Raw genomic sequence first — 18,201 nt, forward strand, 5'->3', positions numbered from 1 at the left:
CAAAAGGGCACAAGGGTACAAGAGTAAATACCTTTCATAAGCCCTTGCATATCTGAGAATGTCTTGTTATTGTTTTCACACATTAAAGACAACTTAGCCTGATATAATATTCTTGAATTACAATGATTTTGTTGTTGTTATTCAAAATTTTACACATACCACTCTACTTTCTCCTGGAAATTAAATGTTTCACTGAAGCTAGATGCCAGTCTGATTTTCGAAAATTAACCTTTTGCAAATAAACGATTTCTTTTATTTGGATTCTTTGGAATTTTTCTATCTTTGTAAATATTAAATTTTGTCAAGATAATTATTTGACAGGTGTCTTTTCCATAGGTGATGCCTGGAATGTGATGACCACTTTAAATCTGTATACTCCGGGTTTTTATTTTCTGCTTAGGAAAAGTATTTTTAAAAATATTTGAATATTGATTCTGTTCTAACTATTCTGAAATCTTTCTCAAGAACATCCATAATTCCTAGGTTACTACTACTTTCTATAGCCTTCCACACTTACTAGCATTTATCATGTCATTTTAGCTTTATTCTTTTCCTTACATTCCAGGATAACTTGAGAATAACTTCTCAAATAAGCTTGTCACCACCTATGATGCAATTTTCCTATGTATTGATTCTTCTCTTTATTGGCCCCACTGCAGATATTAATTATTTTTAATATCTATCTCTGGAATGTGACTGCCTGGATATGAATGCCAGATTCCCTACTTATTAACTGTGTAACCTTGGGCAAGTTACTCACCTTTTCTGAACTTCAGTTTCCCTTCTGAAAATGGGAGTACTAATAATATCTACCTGTATAATTAAGGGTTTTCAGTTATCAGCAACAAAAAACACTTTGGTTAATTTAAGAATGAAAGTAATTTCTTAAAAGGATATTGTATAGCTCAAGACTAAATATTCTCCCACCAAGTCTAACAAGGTAGGAAAAAGCACAGAACAAAGAAAGTGGGATCAGATGATCAGTGGCTAAAAACAATCTAACACTTTTCACTATACTAACTCAAAGTTGTGATAACAACAGAAGCGGACAAAGAAACAAGACGCAGCAAATAGACACCAAGAACAGCCAACCAGGGGAGGGGGGGAAATTAAATAAATAAATAAATCTTTAAAAAAAAAAAAAAAAAAAGAATATATGAGGGAAACGGACTTTGGCCCAGTGGTTAGGGCGTCCGTCTACCATACGGGAGGTCCGCGGTTCAAACCCCGGACCTCCTTGACTCGTGTGGAGCTGGCCCATGCGCAGCGCTGATGCGCGCAAGGAGTGCCGTGCCACGCAAGGGTGTCCCCCGCGTGGGGGAGCCCCACGCGCAAGGAGTGTGCCTGTGAGGAAAGCCGCCCAGCATGAAAAGAAAGAGCAGCCTGCCCAGGAATGGCGCCGCCCACACTTCCTGTGCCGCTGACGACAACAGAAGCGGACAAAGAAACAAACAAAGAAACAAGACGCAGCAAATAGACACCAAGAACAGATAACCAGGGGAGGGGGGGGGGAATTAAATAAATAAATAAATCTTTAAAAAAAAAAAAAAAGAATATATGAGATTCTCCACGTAAAGCACTTAGCATATTCCTGGCACACAGTAGGCACTCCATAAATGTTAGCTGCTGGTATCCTAATGGCTTTCTATTTCATTTCATAGAGATCATTAATTCATACATCTTACTGACAAAGTATTTTCTAAGTTTTTCATTTGTTTCCCGTAGTAGTATTAGTGTTACAACTACTAGTGGCAGCGGTGGTGGTAGTGAGAAAAGAGCATCAGGCCCTGAAAAAGAAGGGTCTCTATCATTGCAACAGGCAGACCTACCACAGATGATCCACTGACCATTTTTATCAATTCTGTTCTACTGGACTTACAGGAAAAGGATATTCCTTTCCAACTCTGACAATAGGGTGATTATCTTGATAGTTTTTAAATAGGTACTCAAGAGGTTTTATCATAAGTTAAGAAATTTTAAAAAAATATTCAAAGAGAACATTTTCACATCAGTAAAATACTTTTTTCCAATTCTGTAGCAAAGATCAAATGAGCTAAGTATAACAGCATACTTACTGTTCAGTACTCACAGCTATAAAAATGTAACTTTCAAATTCCTACCTACAGACCTTCAAATCTTAAAATCAATGAGCTTAGAATGGAGCCAAAAGCAGCAATCACTAAGATGTATGTTTTTTTTACATAATAATTTAATAAAAATTCACATTTTCAATATATTTTGCCAACTGAAAAAAATAAAAATCAAGATAATGCTGTTGTTAAGAGCTTACATTGTAGAAAAAAACAAGTTACCTTACTAAGGAAATAAATGCGAAAATGGTACAGTGGGAAATATTCAGTAAGCCTTCCCCCCTTTCAAGTGTTATAGCTTAAAAGCAAGAAACATAATGTGGTACTTAAGGTAAGGAGTGAAAAAAAAAAAAAAGGTGCCGATTTATTCCCCACTTGGACAAGAAATGCCTTTTTGTTTTTCATAAGACAATTCATGGAAATATTTTGAAAAGGGGAGAGAAAATTACTTAGGTTAACTTTGTGTGATAGAAATTATTTCTAAAGGAATAATAGGATGTAGAAATGTTAAATATGGAAGAAATAGTAAGAGTTCCACCAGAAGTGCTTATTAGAAGGCCTGAGGCAATGCCTAAGGACCTTGATGCTGATTTAGTTTTTAAAAAATTTTTGTGAAACCTGCAAATGAGATATATGCTTATTAAGGTAGATGGTATCATAGGATGACTACTTATCTGATTTCATGTTGCTTTATAGGACTTGTCATATTTTAAAATTTTACAAATTAAAATATAAATTAAATATTCTATACATTGAAACACTTTGAACTCCAATTTTTAAAGGAAAATTAAATTTTTAAGAGACAGATTTTATTATCTCCTAAAATATGGATCATTTTCATATCTGAAATTATTATATAGAATATATAAAAAACTTGTCCTCAAGTTTCAAAAATGTGTTATTTACTTGCAAACTCTTCCTCTTATGTTCAACCCCTATATTATTAAAACTTGAGTGACTAAAAAAGCTTAAGAGTCTATGAGCTAAGACAGCAAAAAACAAAACAAAAAACACACCAGCATTCGCCTTTAAACTACTTTAAAAGAATTTTGCATTTTAAATTATTTTCCTTAGGAATGACTAAAATGAAACAGTTGCAACCTAAATTACTTTGAAGTCCAAGCTGATCTGATCACTTTGAAAACAATACATTCATAAAATAAAAGCAGATGAAGACAGATCATATGACCCTATTTCTGAAATAGTAACGAAAATGGCAATTTAGATGTTGAGGACACTTAAATATGAGGATAGGTACTGAGCAAATGGTTTTGTTATATGTATAGTGTAATGTTAGGTTATAGCTGAATATCTGAGGGAAAAAGAATGTTTCTGAAATATTTTCCTCTCTAGAAGTGATTCTAAAAAGAAAAATGAGCATGCAGAGCAGAGAATTCAATGCTGAATGATTCTGTCAACCCTTTAATCTCACAACTCAGCAGTCACTCATTTCAAATTTAATAGCATAAAGTTTGCATATACAGAGGGAAAAATTATTCCATATATTCATAATTTAATTCTGAACAGCAGTTGTAAACTGGGTGCTATTCAAATGAATAGGAAATTATAATTTTAATGCAAAGTCAGGGTTGGCTTTAAGTGTTAAGGAAAAAATACTCTATTACTTTCACATGTTAATAAAAGGTAAAAATTAAAGACAAAGGTAAAAATTAAAGTAGAAAATGCCTAAGTTAAACAAATTTACACAAAACTGGCATAATACAATACATACTTAGAACCTGCTTAAATAAAAAAGGAGTAAAAGTATCCTCTTGGATCTTGGGCTTTCAATTAATTAATATTCATAATATGCCAATTATTCAAAAAAATATACAATATGCATAATGGTTATAGGGTTTACTGTTTGGATAACTATGTAACTGCCAGGTGATGTTAGCAGAAGGAAAAATTAGAAGTTTAAGGAACTGTACTAACAGTACAGTGCTTTTAGTTGAGCCACAAAGTATGCTGTGGTTTATATCTGAAATAAAAATTCTGTCTTTTCAAAGTCATCTCCATGTGGTTGAGGTGTGTCAGAGAGAACTATTTTATTGTAAATAAACATAGGGGCCAAATAAAAGGAAGTTGCAAAGGCAGGTGCAGAACAGTTGAGCTGTTTCAGTTTCAGGGGAATAAAGTAAATAATTGTTCTGGAATTTGTTCAGTTCTGGGCATTCTGCCAACACAGGAAGGGTGTGTAGGTTACTGAAGTTACATATCCACATAAAGATGAAGTAATAGAAATAGGCCACAGTTGGGCTCCAAATTTCCTTATTTTTATCTTTAAAATGTAAGGATATGTAATGACTCTCATTTCACTCTTTGATATTTAAATATCACTAATACTAAATAAGTTCTCACTGAAAGTAGAATTTAAAATTTTTGCGAAAGTCAGAAAACATCTCTTTAAAAGGAACTATTTTCTTCAAGACACTCATATATGAGGAACACAGAAATTTTTGCTCGTTAATGATGACAAAAGAAGTGCTACAGTCCTAATTTGGCGCTTCACCAGAGTCAGGGGAATACAAATAAAATCAGCCTGTTTTACCACCTAATCTCTTCTTTGCTTACCTTTTCAGGCTGTCTCGACTGGCCTAAGCCTTAATCTGAATTCCAAACTTAAGTATTAAACCAAAAATAAAAGAGCTGAGAGTGGATGTGGCTCAAGCATTTTGGCACCGACCTCCCACATGGGAGGTCCCAGGTTCAGATATCCGTGCCTCCTGAAAACAAAATAAAACAAAACAACAAAGAACAAGCAAAACAAATGATAAAACCAACTCTGGGAAGCCTATGTGGGCTCAGTGGTTGAGCTCCAGCTTCCCACATTTGAGGTCCCGGGTTCAATCCCTGGCACCTCAAAAAAATAATAATAATTTTAAAAAGCATGGTTTGTGAAAAAACAATGGAAAAGGACTTAGAATGCCTGAGGAATTAGGACCAAGTTCAAACAGAGATCTCAATTATTAAAGCAACTTTGTGACAGAAGATGAAAGAGTCTAAAAAATATTACATTTATAATTTTACAGAACACAAATCAACTTGCATCTGATAAAGGGCTATGAAATATACTTGATAACTCTCTATAAGATCTTCTTTTAAAGAATGTTTCTACAGCCTAGGACTCTGATCACATCAATTAAAAACTACAACAAAAAGTTATCCCTTCCACATTGCAATTTTCCTCATTGCAGTTTTGATATTTGTGGGTCAGCATAAGCAATTAAATGGGAATTTTTGGGTAGTTTTGTGGAAGCTGCAGAGGACACATTGAAAATGCATGAGATATATATACAGTATTATATAATACTTAACCCAAAATTTACAGTATGGCAAACAACCCTTAAAAGAAAAAGAAAAAATTTATACTTCTCTGGTACAAAGGGAAGGCCAAAAATTTTATATAGATTTTCTAGATCATGGGGGTGCCGTGCTTCTAACCCCTGAGATGTGGAAGGGATCACTGTACTCTATCAAGTGCTAATACTCCATCCTCCCTTAGTTCATTGCTTCCTTGGTCCTGTGAAATGAGAGCACTCTGATACATCCAAAAAAGTTATGGGGGACAGGGGTACAGCTCTGGATGAGCAGACAGTGGCTTATCAATTCCCATTCCTCTGCATCCAAAGGTGTGCTATCTATCTCAAGGAGGGATCAATTATTTTATTCTAAGGTTTTCACAGGTGGGGGAAGTACTCTTTGATGGGACAAGACTTGGTTAAGTTTCTTTATCTACTTATTACATGTTAGATAGTAAATTAGGCACTAGACCAGTATCAAGTTTGCCAGATATCTGTAAACCATCAGGATACAGAAAATTCCTCATTTCCCACATCAATATTCATCTTGGACTCCTGGATTCTCATCAGAAGTTGAGCTGAACAGAAGAATGTGCCAAATGATCATCCTGATTACAAACAACTGGTGGCTGAACTTCAACTGATAGTTCTTGTAATTTCGTACACAACCAAGGATCACATTACTTCGTTATTTACCAGGGCTGACTTTTTATTTCTCATAAAGCATGTTCCTCAACTGAAATACATTTTCTTTACCATGTACCAGAATCACCTGGTATACACAATGCTGGTGGGTATTTTGTGACATCACCAAGATAACCATATCCTTTTATGCCGTGTAGCAGTTTGATATTATTGATGAATTCTAAAAAGAAATATTGGATTATGTTTGTAAACTGGTCTTTTCCTCTGGGCATATGAGATTATATTAACTAATCAAGTAAACCTCTTGTGTCAGTAGGGAGTTGAGTACCCACCCCTTGGTCGGTGGGGAATCATAGATAAAAGGCATGGCAAAGGACAGAGTTGAGGGTTTTTGATGTTAGATTACTGATGTTGGACTTTTGATATTGGAGTTTGATGCTGAAGCCTTAAGCTGGAGCCCTGGGAAGTAAGCTACAGAGGAAAGAGAAGCAAGCCCCAGGAAGAGAGGAACCTTAGCCCAGGAAGAAACAAGCCCTGGGAAAAGAAGAACCCTGAACCCAGAGAGAATCAAGACCCTGGAAGAGAGGAACCCAAGAAGTCTGAACCCTTGCAGACGTCAGCAGCCATCTTGCTCCAACATGTAAAAATAGACTTTGGTGAGGGAAGCAACTTATAAACTTATGGCCTGGTATCTGTAAGCTCCCACCCCAAATAAATATCCTTTATAAAAACCAACCAATTTCTGGTATTTTGCATCAGCACCCCTTTGGCTGACTAATACTTGCCCTAAACAAAATTTTTAGCTATTAATTAATGGGACTGATGGGAGATGAAAAATATAATACCTATCTTATTACCTGACCATCAATATGAAATACAATTTTAGTTTGTCCCAAACAGAGATTTCACTTAACCCTGGATCAATTCAAATTTTCTTAAGGACAAGAATGTACAACTGGGTATTTTGGTAGGTGCTATTTGTAGAACTCTCTTGGTCAAAACTCTGCTATAAATGTGGCACCTGGTCTCATTATCCTCATTAAATAGCTAGTGGGTGACAAAGTAATCTGATAGTATAATATTCATCCACTCCTTCCAAGGACAATGATTTACGTAGGCTAATAAATTCAAAGTTATGAGGAATGGGCATCCTGTAATACATGTACAAAACAATGTATAAAACATGGCTCTGTATCATGAGCATAAGATAAAGAGTTGTAGCAGTGATATAAAATATAAAAGAGGTCAGACAAGAAATTTGACTTGAGGCTGGTGTAAACCAAACTTCATGAATGAGGCAATCATCTTAATAGAAGTAGGTGCCTTCTCTTCACACCCAAAGCACAAGCAACAAAAGAAAAAAATAGATAAATGGGACCTCATCAAAATTTAAAATTATACTTAATTGCTTATTTTAAAAAAGAGGAAGAAGGCTCCTTCTTCCTACTTGCCAATGAGTGGGGAATTTTTCCTATACCTGCACAGTTATGCATCTATGTGGCTGACATGAATGTAAAAGGTTATTTCACTGGAATGTGAACTCCAGCACCATGCTAAGAACAAGGAGAAGCACCTGGCTGGGAGGATCTAGGGGAAACACAGTCATATGGAGGATGATTTAATGCCTTTATGATATCCTAAATCCAATTTCAGATATTGAGCAATGGTTTGTTAAAACGACTGCTACTGGTTGCTTGCCATTTCCTTCTTTACTACTTACCATGAATGCCCAGGCGAGTATGTGTGAGGTAATGCAATGGATGGGTGTACTTTACTCAAGGAAGCCCACAGACTTTTCCTCTCAAAATTTAGGTTGAGTGTTAAAAGATAGCACTTTGCAGTTCTTTAACTAAAGTGTCTTGACATTATGTTTGAGATTACACTAAATCACTATGTTTATATCAGATTTATTTTCATATGCTCTATTTCTTATAATATACTAATTATTATGAGAATAACATGGTTATTCTGATTTGTGAGACCAGAATGGTGAAGTCATGAAACTGTAATGTCACGCAGAAGTAAAATACTGTCACAGCATAAACTATACTATATATTCAGAAAGTTTTTGTCTTCTGATATCAATGTTCAAAAGAAGGTTCACTGAATCCCTTCTTATACTTAAAAGTAAACACATCAGCTCCTCCTTATAAGGGACTTTTCTTCTTCTATAGAGATGATGATGGTAATATATATGCACTGATTTTCCAAAGAACATCCAGAAAATATACATCTAAGTTTTTATATCTCTGAAAAAAAGACTCAGTAGTTTAATCATAAGTTAAAAAAAAAAAAAACTTTAATGTTAGGTTATCTCTATCACATTTTTTTCTTTTGAGGAAGGGGTTAGAAAACAAACCATCCCTGGAGCTATACATTTATATTGGTCTTATAAAGCTTTTAGGTCTTAAGAAATTAAATTTCAGAATTCCAATTTCTCTAAGCACAACAGATCTAGTTTAGAAGTCTCCCTGGGTTTGAAGAATAAATAGTATTAGTGACTTTAAAAGAATCAACATAAACATGACGCTGAAGCAAACCAGCACAGGTTGACAAGTTTTAGAACATTAGCTCACAAAATGACTAAACTTTGATTCAGGCAAACACAACAAACACAGCCTTTATCCAAAATTCACAGTGACAACCCTATACAATACCTATGTTAAAATGTTCAAAATATCTAAGTTATCTTACAGGCTTCTGGTTGTCAAAGTCCTGATATGAAAGTCAGCGTTCTAAAATATGCTTTATAAAGCTTGCATGCATGCGTACACTCTGCAATGTGAAAGACAGACACCAATCACCATCCATATAAGTCCTTACTTGCAGACGCACAAGTATCCTGCATGTTCCGATTCTGACTGGCACCTGGAGCGGCTCTACATGCCAGTCATCCCAATGTACTCAGGGATGTAAATACCTTATAATTAGAAAACGTGAAGGCATCAAGGACGTTAGACAAATTTTAAACACATCCAAAGATCAATTTTTAAAGGCATTGAAGAAATAATTAATTGTGAATTTCAATAAGAGGATGTACCTGCTCCTTTACAGAAGCTAGAATAGTGGTGGCTGTGGTCTCGGGTTCCATGCCTGGGCCAGTGGAGGCAGCTTCCTGGTGGGTCTGTGGTTGCCCCTCCTCCACCAGTGGGACCTGCTCAGGAGCTGGCATTCCTCCTGCAATCAAGCATGCAAAAGGTTAACACTTCCTCCTGGCCTCCAATATAAGAAAAGGCTCGGGACTCGGGACGTGTAGAAGGTTCCTAGGGATTACCATAGACTTAACATTTCAGTTTCCATACACACTGGTTCCACTGCCTTACAGCTATTTGATTTCTAGGGCCAAAAATATGACTAACAATAATAAACACTAAAATAATAATAATAAAAGTATTTAAACAACATCATAGTAAAGGATGACATGAAAAGGGCTAAGGAAGAGGACTCTTAATTAAATATATACTAGAGACAATTAACTTGTTAGATTGTTCAATAGCTAATTTTCTAAACAAATGATCAGTAAGTAAATATGATTGCTTACCTTATCAATAAACTAAATAATAATAAAAACTCTAGTCAGGTTTCAAAGAAGTTTAAACTCAAAAAGACACCTAGAAATGCTAATTGGTGAAGAAGAATACTTTTCTGACTATAGGAGACACTTAGGCAGTAAGAATAAAAAATCGAAAAATTATTGAAAACAAACCAATAAAAGCTTGCTGCATTTAAAAGAAATATAATGCATTTATAACTAGCAACAAGGATATCCTTTATAGTATTATAGCTAGTTGAGTTTCCTTAGAGGAATCTGATTATCCAAAGATGACAATGGCAATGGAGATGATGCTGAAAACAGAATCTACTTCTCAGGCCCGCTGTGATAGAATGGGTTCTCGGCAGAAGGTGGACTGCCTTTCCTAAGATGACGTATACCGAGGGCAGTGTGTTTGCTATTTGCCAGGAGGCTGACCTGATATAAACTTGATACAAAAAGATCAGGAAATGATGCCCACATAAAATGCTGTAAATATTTCAATAACTTGTTTATATGTCAAACTCTCCCACTGTTTCCTTAAGAGCACAGTCTATCACACCACAAGACTAGACTAGCGCCTGGTGTATATAATAGGTGCCAAATGTTTATTGAATAAATGAATACACAAATGAAGGCTGAACTTTTTTTTTCACTCTCATTTCAGTCATTAGGCAAACCACTGATCATCATCAATATTGTCCTTACTAGCAAATGAACAAGTATCCTGCAAGTGCTGATGCTCACAGACACCATATTTGTTCTCATTTGTTACTCTGTACACTCATATACAGGCATCTGAGACTATAAATACCCTTCTCTACATTCTTCATAGTTTTCACCTAAAAATTACTTACTATTGTATTTCAATTGTTTATTAATTAATTCCTATAGTATCCAATTTTGTAATCTGATATAGGGATTGTTCTTATTCCCTCAAAGTTCAACAACCGTCTGCTGCTTATTTCCAAAATCACAACCTGGAAGTAAAAGGGAAGATGTGCATTCCACCTGAGACTCCCTGTTAATGGAGAAGGATCCTGACTGCTGTTTTTTTTGTGGGTGGTTATTTTATTTTTGCCATATAAAGAGTCAGAAATCAACAATGGGTCTGGTGAGTTTGTCTGTGTATTCTGCCCTTGGAGCCAGCCCCATGAGGAATCCTCATGCCTCCTGTAGTTGATGAATTCTTCTCTTCTATTTTCATGATGCATAAGGCCCAAGCTGGCCTCATCTGCAAGGAGGATGATCTCCTCAAATACTTCTAAGAGGAGAAGTTTTGGGCTTAGAGCAGTGGGTCTAGGATAAAAATCTAAGAGCCATCAGAGAAGTTACAACCTTCTAGAACCTACTTTGTTCATTGATAAAAACTGGGCCTGTTAATTCTTTATACAATACAACGGAGTGATTTTATGGCAAATTTGATTTCTTGGTATGGTTGGTGTGCTTAACAAAATGCAAAACACTGAAAAATATTAAGTGGATAAAAATTCCCTTGTTCTGTATTTATCAAGTGCTCATTAAAGACAACACATGAGGTCTTTGAAGAAAAAAATGCCATTCAAAGATCCTAAGTTAGCATTTAAGGCAAGTAAAGACATGAAAGGATTCTATATTAAAAAACTATACACCTTAAAATAAGCAGATGGTTGCAAAAAACAAAAATGTTACTATGCAACAGCAAAACAAATAATGCCAAGAACCAAAAGTTTTAAATGTCACAGTATAATATGAAATAACCAGCGAATGAAGAAAAGAAAAAAAGAAGTAAAAATTCAGTGAAGATAGAGTATATGAGAGAAGAAGAAACAGTAATGTCTTAAGGGAAATAATTACATTTATTTTGATGACCCCGATGGCCCAGGATCATTGAAAGCAAGCAAGCATATTCTGAATACCACTCTGTCCACATATTACAAAAAATATAGGCATAAGGCAGGGTAACCAATTGTTAGTGGCTTGGCAAAACACAAATCAGATCAAGGCAATAGAGCAAGATGCAAACCAAGGATTAACAATGCCAAAGACAATAGGAAGAAGTTGCAAAAAAGTTAAAAATGTGTAAGGGAAACAACCAAAATGCTATGACTCACAGCAGGAGAGGTAATTTTCAGAGATGTTATTCCATGATTTTTCAAAGACTAGGACACATGGCAGGCAATGACTAACACTGGAAGAAGAATGATGACCACACATCCCTGCTTTCCTGAGGGTGAGGCAGTTACCCACCTCTCATCTCTGGAATACTCCTAAATACCACAAGCTGCCATGGGGCAAGAGCAGCCACAATACTGACAAGTTACAAAGCTGCTAAGATTTTCTGTCCTTGTTCCTGCAGTTTTCATAACAATAGTAGATCATTTAAGCAGTTGAAAGGAATCAAGGTAGGTAACAGAGTGCTACTGTTTCTTCCCACTAGTAAGGAAGGATATGATGAGTACCTAAAATGGGGAAAGACACTATGAGAAATTAAGCCTCAGTGATCTCAACTCACCTGATTTGAGCAATTACATTCTGGAGACCAGAGGAAACTTACAAATAGGTTGCTGAGCCATTTTTGTGAGCTATCTAGACTACCATGGAGAATGGAAGAGGTGCCAGAAGACTAAATCAGAAAAATGCCATGGCTTGTTTTTCAAAGGAAAAGGTAGACTCTTCACACTACTAACTAGAGAGCTAGACGTAGATCTTAGGTGAGATTCCTAACAGGATTGTATCCAAGAGAGGATTTGTGAGAACTGAAAATGGAACACTCCAAAGAAACATTGTGTTAAGAAGGTCTAATTTCAGTCTTTAGTGGTGCAATTATGGAAATGCAGTGTCTCTAGACTCTAGAGAGGCAATATCATACTGGATATCATACAATATCCAGTATGATATTGTAAGTCCCTTCTGATATAATAAGCGACATAGGAAAGGGGCTGAAACAAGGTCAACTGCTGACTCCAACAATCTGTAAGAGTTGAACGAAATATATCTACAGAAGTTTTGAATAGAATGCCACAGGGTTCTGACCCTGACACAATCCTCACCAACAATTTTAACCAGAATGTAAATAATAATATACAGGGTATATACAGATTCTTGGATGACTAGGAAGAATATGGAGTTTACCAGATAATAACCTGATGATAAAATTAACATACAAGCATGTCATGCTGCAGAATAAGCTGGCTCTAATGAGATAAAAAAAGGAATCAAAGCAGGGTCCTGTTTTTAGGTCACCTCAGCAGCATGTTAGGGAAAACATTAAAGGCAGCACTTTAGATTTAAAAGTGAAATTGCCCAAAAGCTAAGGCAATCTTATATGTATTAATATGTCAAGGATTTTAAATGATGGGAGCAGGGAATGTACAATTCTTCAGTCCATCTCTGTGGGACATACCCACTTCCAGTGAGGGGTGGCACATTAATTGGAATGCATACAAGTGTATTCTGTTCAAGAGAGGATGAATGGGAATGTTAAGAGATTCAGTTGTTTCCAGGCACAGAAACAAGGTTGAAATGGATGACACAGCTCCTGTTCGTCATTACTTCAAAGGTGAGTGGAGTACAGGAAGAAACATAAAGGAACAGGAAGAGAAAGTTTGGCCTGATGAAGAGAAGGCCTTTGTAGACAAGTGGACATCTATAAGTTGCAGAAGGACTGTCACAAACAAGATTGGACTTTTTAGGTTACTCATTCAAGAGCTAGACTGAAAGCTAATAGTTATTCAACAACTTTTATTATTCTATATTACTATCTTTATACTTTGAATCAAATTTAGCTAATGGCTATGTTCCTTTAAATCAAAATTAAAGGTTGGAGCGACAACGGCTACCTTCAGAAAGTCTTTCTTTTTTGAAGTAGCAGTAAAATAGCTAAAATTAAGAATTGTCTGCCTTTGAAGGCAGAACATTCCCAACCATGAGAGGTCTTTGATGGTTAAGTAGTAGGGATGGTGGAGAAGGGACACTGCAGTAGGCATATGTTCCAAATAGAAAACAACAGGTGTCTACATCTTGAGCCCAACACTAAGAAAGCACAACTTCTGCATTCTGAATTGATGTAAATGTGCCTTGAAGATGTTCAAAATGTTGTTTACATATCACACGGTCTCTATGAAAAGGCACTTCAGTGTCAAGAAACTGTGCTTTTCCTGAGTGCACGGTGGACATTGGATATCTCATGGCTGATCCTGCTTCTTCCTTTACTTCTACAGTACAGAGCTCAGAAATGAGTTTGTAACTTTTGTAATCATCTCTTACAAGTAAAGGTACACATGTTCATGTTTCCATTTTATTCCTGCCTTAATTTACTAAATTTTCTCTTTACTCAGATCCCTATTTCTATCAGACTCTTGAATTTCATTTTGGTGAGTTTCCTAAAACACATTTTAGAGGAAGGCTGATTATGAATGGCTGCATGTGTTTCACTACAATCTTTATTGAAGACAAAGAAGATTTTATGTGAAACTGTTAGTATAATTTTATGTGTGTGTATGTACCTTATATTGAACTATCAATGATGATGATTAACACAGTTTTTTTCTGCTTGAAGCAGTAGGCCGCATATATTCTAGCATGATTACTGAAGGCTTTATTTGTAGGCTACAGATGTGAGGTATCGGCACAACCTTTGATAATAAATATAATAATTTTTTAACCAAAAAACAAAGTGTAGCAGTTTGATATGGTTATGAATTCCAAAAATAAATATTGGATTATGTTTGTAATCTCATCTGTACCTGGTCATGATTGAGTTATGATTAGGACGGTGAGTCCCCACCCTACTAGGGGACTTGTAGGGTGGGGACTCACAGATAAAAGGCATGGCAAAGAACAGAGTTGAGAGTTTCTGATGCTGGAGTTTTGATGTTGGAGTTTGATGCTGAAGACTTAAGCTGGAGCCCTGGGAAGTTAGCACACAGAGGAAAGAGAAGCCAGCCCCACGAAGAAAGGAACCCTGAACCCAGAGAAAGGAACCCAGGAGGCCTGAATCCTTGTATTGTATTTGTATTGCTCCAAATAGACTTTGGTGAGGGAAGTAACTTATGCTTTATGGCCTGTTATCTGTAAGCTCCTACCCCAAATAAATACCCTTTATAAAAACAAAACAATTTCTGGTATTTTGCATCAGCACCCCTTTGACTGACTAATACAGAATTTAACCAAAAAAATCTCTGTACTCAATCTTCCCAAGATTGATGATTAGCTATATACTGAATTTTTCTCTCTTTATTCATTTCTATTCTCATTACAGATAGCTTTTGGTCAAATTTTGGTTTCAAGTATGTAGAATTGAACTTTACATATTTTTCCCTCCTCTTGAGTTAGTAGTCTGGAGACTAAGATAACATATATCTCAGAATTTCATTTTGAACACTCAGAAAAATGTTTTGATTATTTTGAATCACATTTCAAAATTGATAAGCTAAAGTAATGCTGCCTAAGAATAAATTATGAAAAAATAGGACAAAATAAGCATGACAATTCAAACTTGCTCCCAAGTATAAATAGTAATATAGAGTAAAAATTTGTTAAATAAGCATCAAATAAACAAAGTATTATAACAGTAAAAGTAAAAAAAATACTGAGCAAAATTATATAGCAAAGATAAGTTTCTCTTTGCTTCACTTAAAATGAAACTGGAACAGATATTACAGAAGAAAAAAATTAATTACTGAGAAAGTAAAAATATACCTTTAGGGCCAGAAACAACTTCTGGAATTTTGAAAGGAGTAGTCGATAAATTTTTAACAGTTACATTTTATCCTGAACACACAAGTACTACCAAATTCTGTAACTGTTTAGAAGGCTTAGAGAGGTAATTTATTACATATTAAACTTCTAATCAGGCAGTTCATCCAAAAAGTGATAATTTCTTGGCAAAAAAGGGAGCTGCATGCCAAATAACATAGCAATTTTAGAGAATAAACTATGTGTAGTCATGTTTTGATTTGATTGATTTTTACAATCAAATATCAGTGCAAAATAACCTGAGATAAAAATAGGCAAAAGGCATGAATAGACCGTTCAGAGAAGAGGAAATCTAGATAGACAACGGTGAGGTGCTCAACATCATTAGTGATTTAAAAATGTAAATTAATACTATAATGAGATATCCATACACACCCATTAGAATGGCAAAGCCAGAATGGGAAGGATGTAGAACAATGGTAACTATCACATGCTGCTAATTAACGTTTAAATGGGAATAACACCTTGGAATACATTTGGCATTATCTAGGAAAGCTACTAACACACACCCCACAGTCCAGAATTTCATTCCTGATTATATAGACACAGTCCTGGACGTGAGCACCTGGAGAAACATACAATTATGGTTACAGCAGCACTTTTTCTGAAAGTGATAAACTGCAAACAATCCAAGTGACCATCAACAGGAGAATGGATATATTATGGTATATTAAATGCAATACATTTCACCTATGGCAATAAAACAAAAGAACTAACTCTATGCTACAAGAATGACTCTCACAACCATAATGTTGAATAAAGAAGCAAGTCACAAAAGAATACAACCAGTAGAACTCCATTTATATTAAGTTTTTAAAAACAGACAAAATAAAACTGTTTATTAGGGATGCTTGTATAGATAGCAAGGACATGGTCAACACCAAAGTCAGAAGAGTAGCTATCCTCCAGGAAGGGAGGGGGCTATGATCTCAGAGAGGTACACGAACTTTTGGGTGCTGGCCTGACATAGGTGGTAGTTAAATGGATGTGTTTGCTTTTTAACATTCTTTTAAACTGGATATACATTTTACGTACTCTTTCATAGTTATTTTAAGAAAAAGGAAAAAGATTTTAATATAGTGGAACAAATTTATGTATTTTCTTATTAGATGTGATCTATAAAGAGATATTAGAATATTCATAAATTTATAAATAGAAAACTACAGTATTTAGTAGCTTAAAAACTAAAGATTATCCATTTTAGGAGAATTGAACTACTTTTAGTTTTAAAACTTTAATAAATAAAATTTTGACTCCTAAATGCCTAGAAAGAATTCACTTGATTGGGAATTCTATTCTTAAGTATATACCTTAAAGAACTGAAAACAGGGCCTCAAACAGATCCTTCTACACCAATCTTCACAGCAGCATTATTCACACTAGGCAAAAGTAGAAACAACCCAAATGCCCACCAACAGACAAACAGATGAACAAAATGTATTACATACATACAATGTAATATTATTCAGCCATTAAAAGGAATGAAGTTCTAACACATGAACTTTGAAAACATTATGCTAAGTGAAATAAGCCAGACACAAAAAGACAAATATTGTATATGATTCCACTTATAAGAAATATCTAAATTAAGCAAGTTTACAGAGACAGAAAGTAGATAAGAGGTTACCAGGGGCTGGGGATAGGGAGGATGGGGAGTTATTGCTTAAGGAATAAAGAGTTTCTGTTTTGGGTGATGAAAAATTTTAGTAGAATGTGGTGACAGTAGCACAACATTGTAAAAGTAATTAGTACCACTGAATTGTACACTTAAAACTGTTTAAATGGAAAACTTAAACTTTTATCATAGCAAACCAACCATTTCAGCTCCACAGAATTCAGACATGTAAAACGACAAGACATCTCAGATGGTCCCATCCAGACTGAGTCACCAGCTGACTGCAGCTACCTGAGTGAGCCCCCAAGGCCAAGGAGAAGAATCTCCTAGTCAACCTAGAACTGTGAGAAATAAAAAATCTTCATTGTTTAAGTCACTAAGTTTTGGGATGGTTCATTATACAATGAATAGCTAATACTAACTGATATGCTGACCATGGCAAGAGATGGGAAATGAAAATAAGTTTTAATTACATTTTTTTAAGTATTGTAAGATTAAAATATTTAATTTTATATGGTAATTATAAAGATATTTATTCAATACAATATTGGCTTTCTAATTATTATGTACCACAGTTAAACTAGGTGTAACTATGTTACTGAAAGTATAAAGATGACTTAAACCCTGACCTCAGATCCAATTTACAACCTAAAAGGAAAAAAAAGACAAATTAACAGCTATGATAAAAGGCAGCTTGAGATAAACAAGGAATTAAGGGCTCAAAACAGAAGGCAGGTGCTCAAAGAAAAGTTCTAAAAGACATGCATAAATGGGGGCACTATTCCAGGTGGAAAAGAAGGAGCCAGGTGGTAAAATCCTCATCTATAATGTATTAATTAATTTTATTAACATTTTTTATTTTCAAAAATAATAGGTTTCTAAAAACCTCCATAGACTTTTTTCTACATCATTTGCAATTATGGTCATGGTAAACCACATCAAACTTCAAACAGTTTAAATAAAAGCTTTGTTTTTATCTTTAGTTTTTCATATCAAATGCTGGTGTTAACAAAGATTAGGGACTAATGAAATCACTAGCATAGCACATTAAAGAATAGTTTACAGATGAATTACTAGAAGCAAAAAAAGTAAAAATTGTTTAATTAAGGACTTGAGCATTTAATGAAATTTATAAGGGCTATTAAAAATAGGAAAAGTATATAATTCATTAACATCCTACTATCTTAGGTAGTGGTTGTCTTTTTAGCTTATGATACTGGTTTTCATTTTACATGGACTAGCTACCTTGGGATTTACACTAGGATGTCTGGCATATCG

At 35.0% G+C, this 18,201-nt stretch overlaps 1 protein-coding gene across 45 annotated transcripts in view; it reads right to left on the bottom strand.

The window, feature by feature from the left end:
- The window catches only part of PKP4 (plakophilin 4), a 269,591-nt gene that overhangs the window by 166,377 nt on the left and 85,013 nt on the right, over window positions 1-18,201 (bottom strand). For 40 of the 45 annotated variants that reach the window (XM_071216397.1, XM_071216406.1, XM_071216402.1 and 37 more), the window contains one exon: window positions 9,078-9,214. In XM_071216397.1, the coding sequence (XP_071072498.1) occupies window positions 9,078-9,209 (132 nt within the window). In that variant the 5' untranslated portion in view covers window positions 9,210-9,214. Of the gene's footprint in view, window positions 1-8,860; window positions 8,958-9,077; window positions 9,215-18,201 lie in introns of all 45 variants that reach the window. The other 5 variants (XM_058300886.2, XM_071216415.1, XM_058300876.2 and 2 more) reach the window with 1 other exon arrangement.

This window comes from Dasypus novemcinctus, chromosome 7 (genome assembly GCF_030445035.2).
Source record: "Dasypus novemcinctus isolate mDasNov1 chromosome 7, mDasNov1.1.hap2, whole genome shotgun sequence".
In the NCBI taxonomy this organism is placed as follows: domain Eukaryota; kingdom Metazoa; phylum Chordata; class Mammalia; order Cingulata; family Dasypodidae; genus Dasypus; species Dasypus novemcinctus.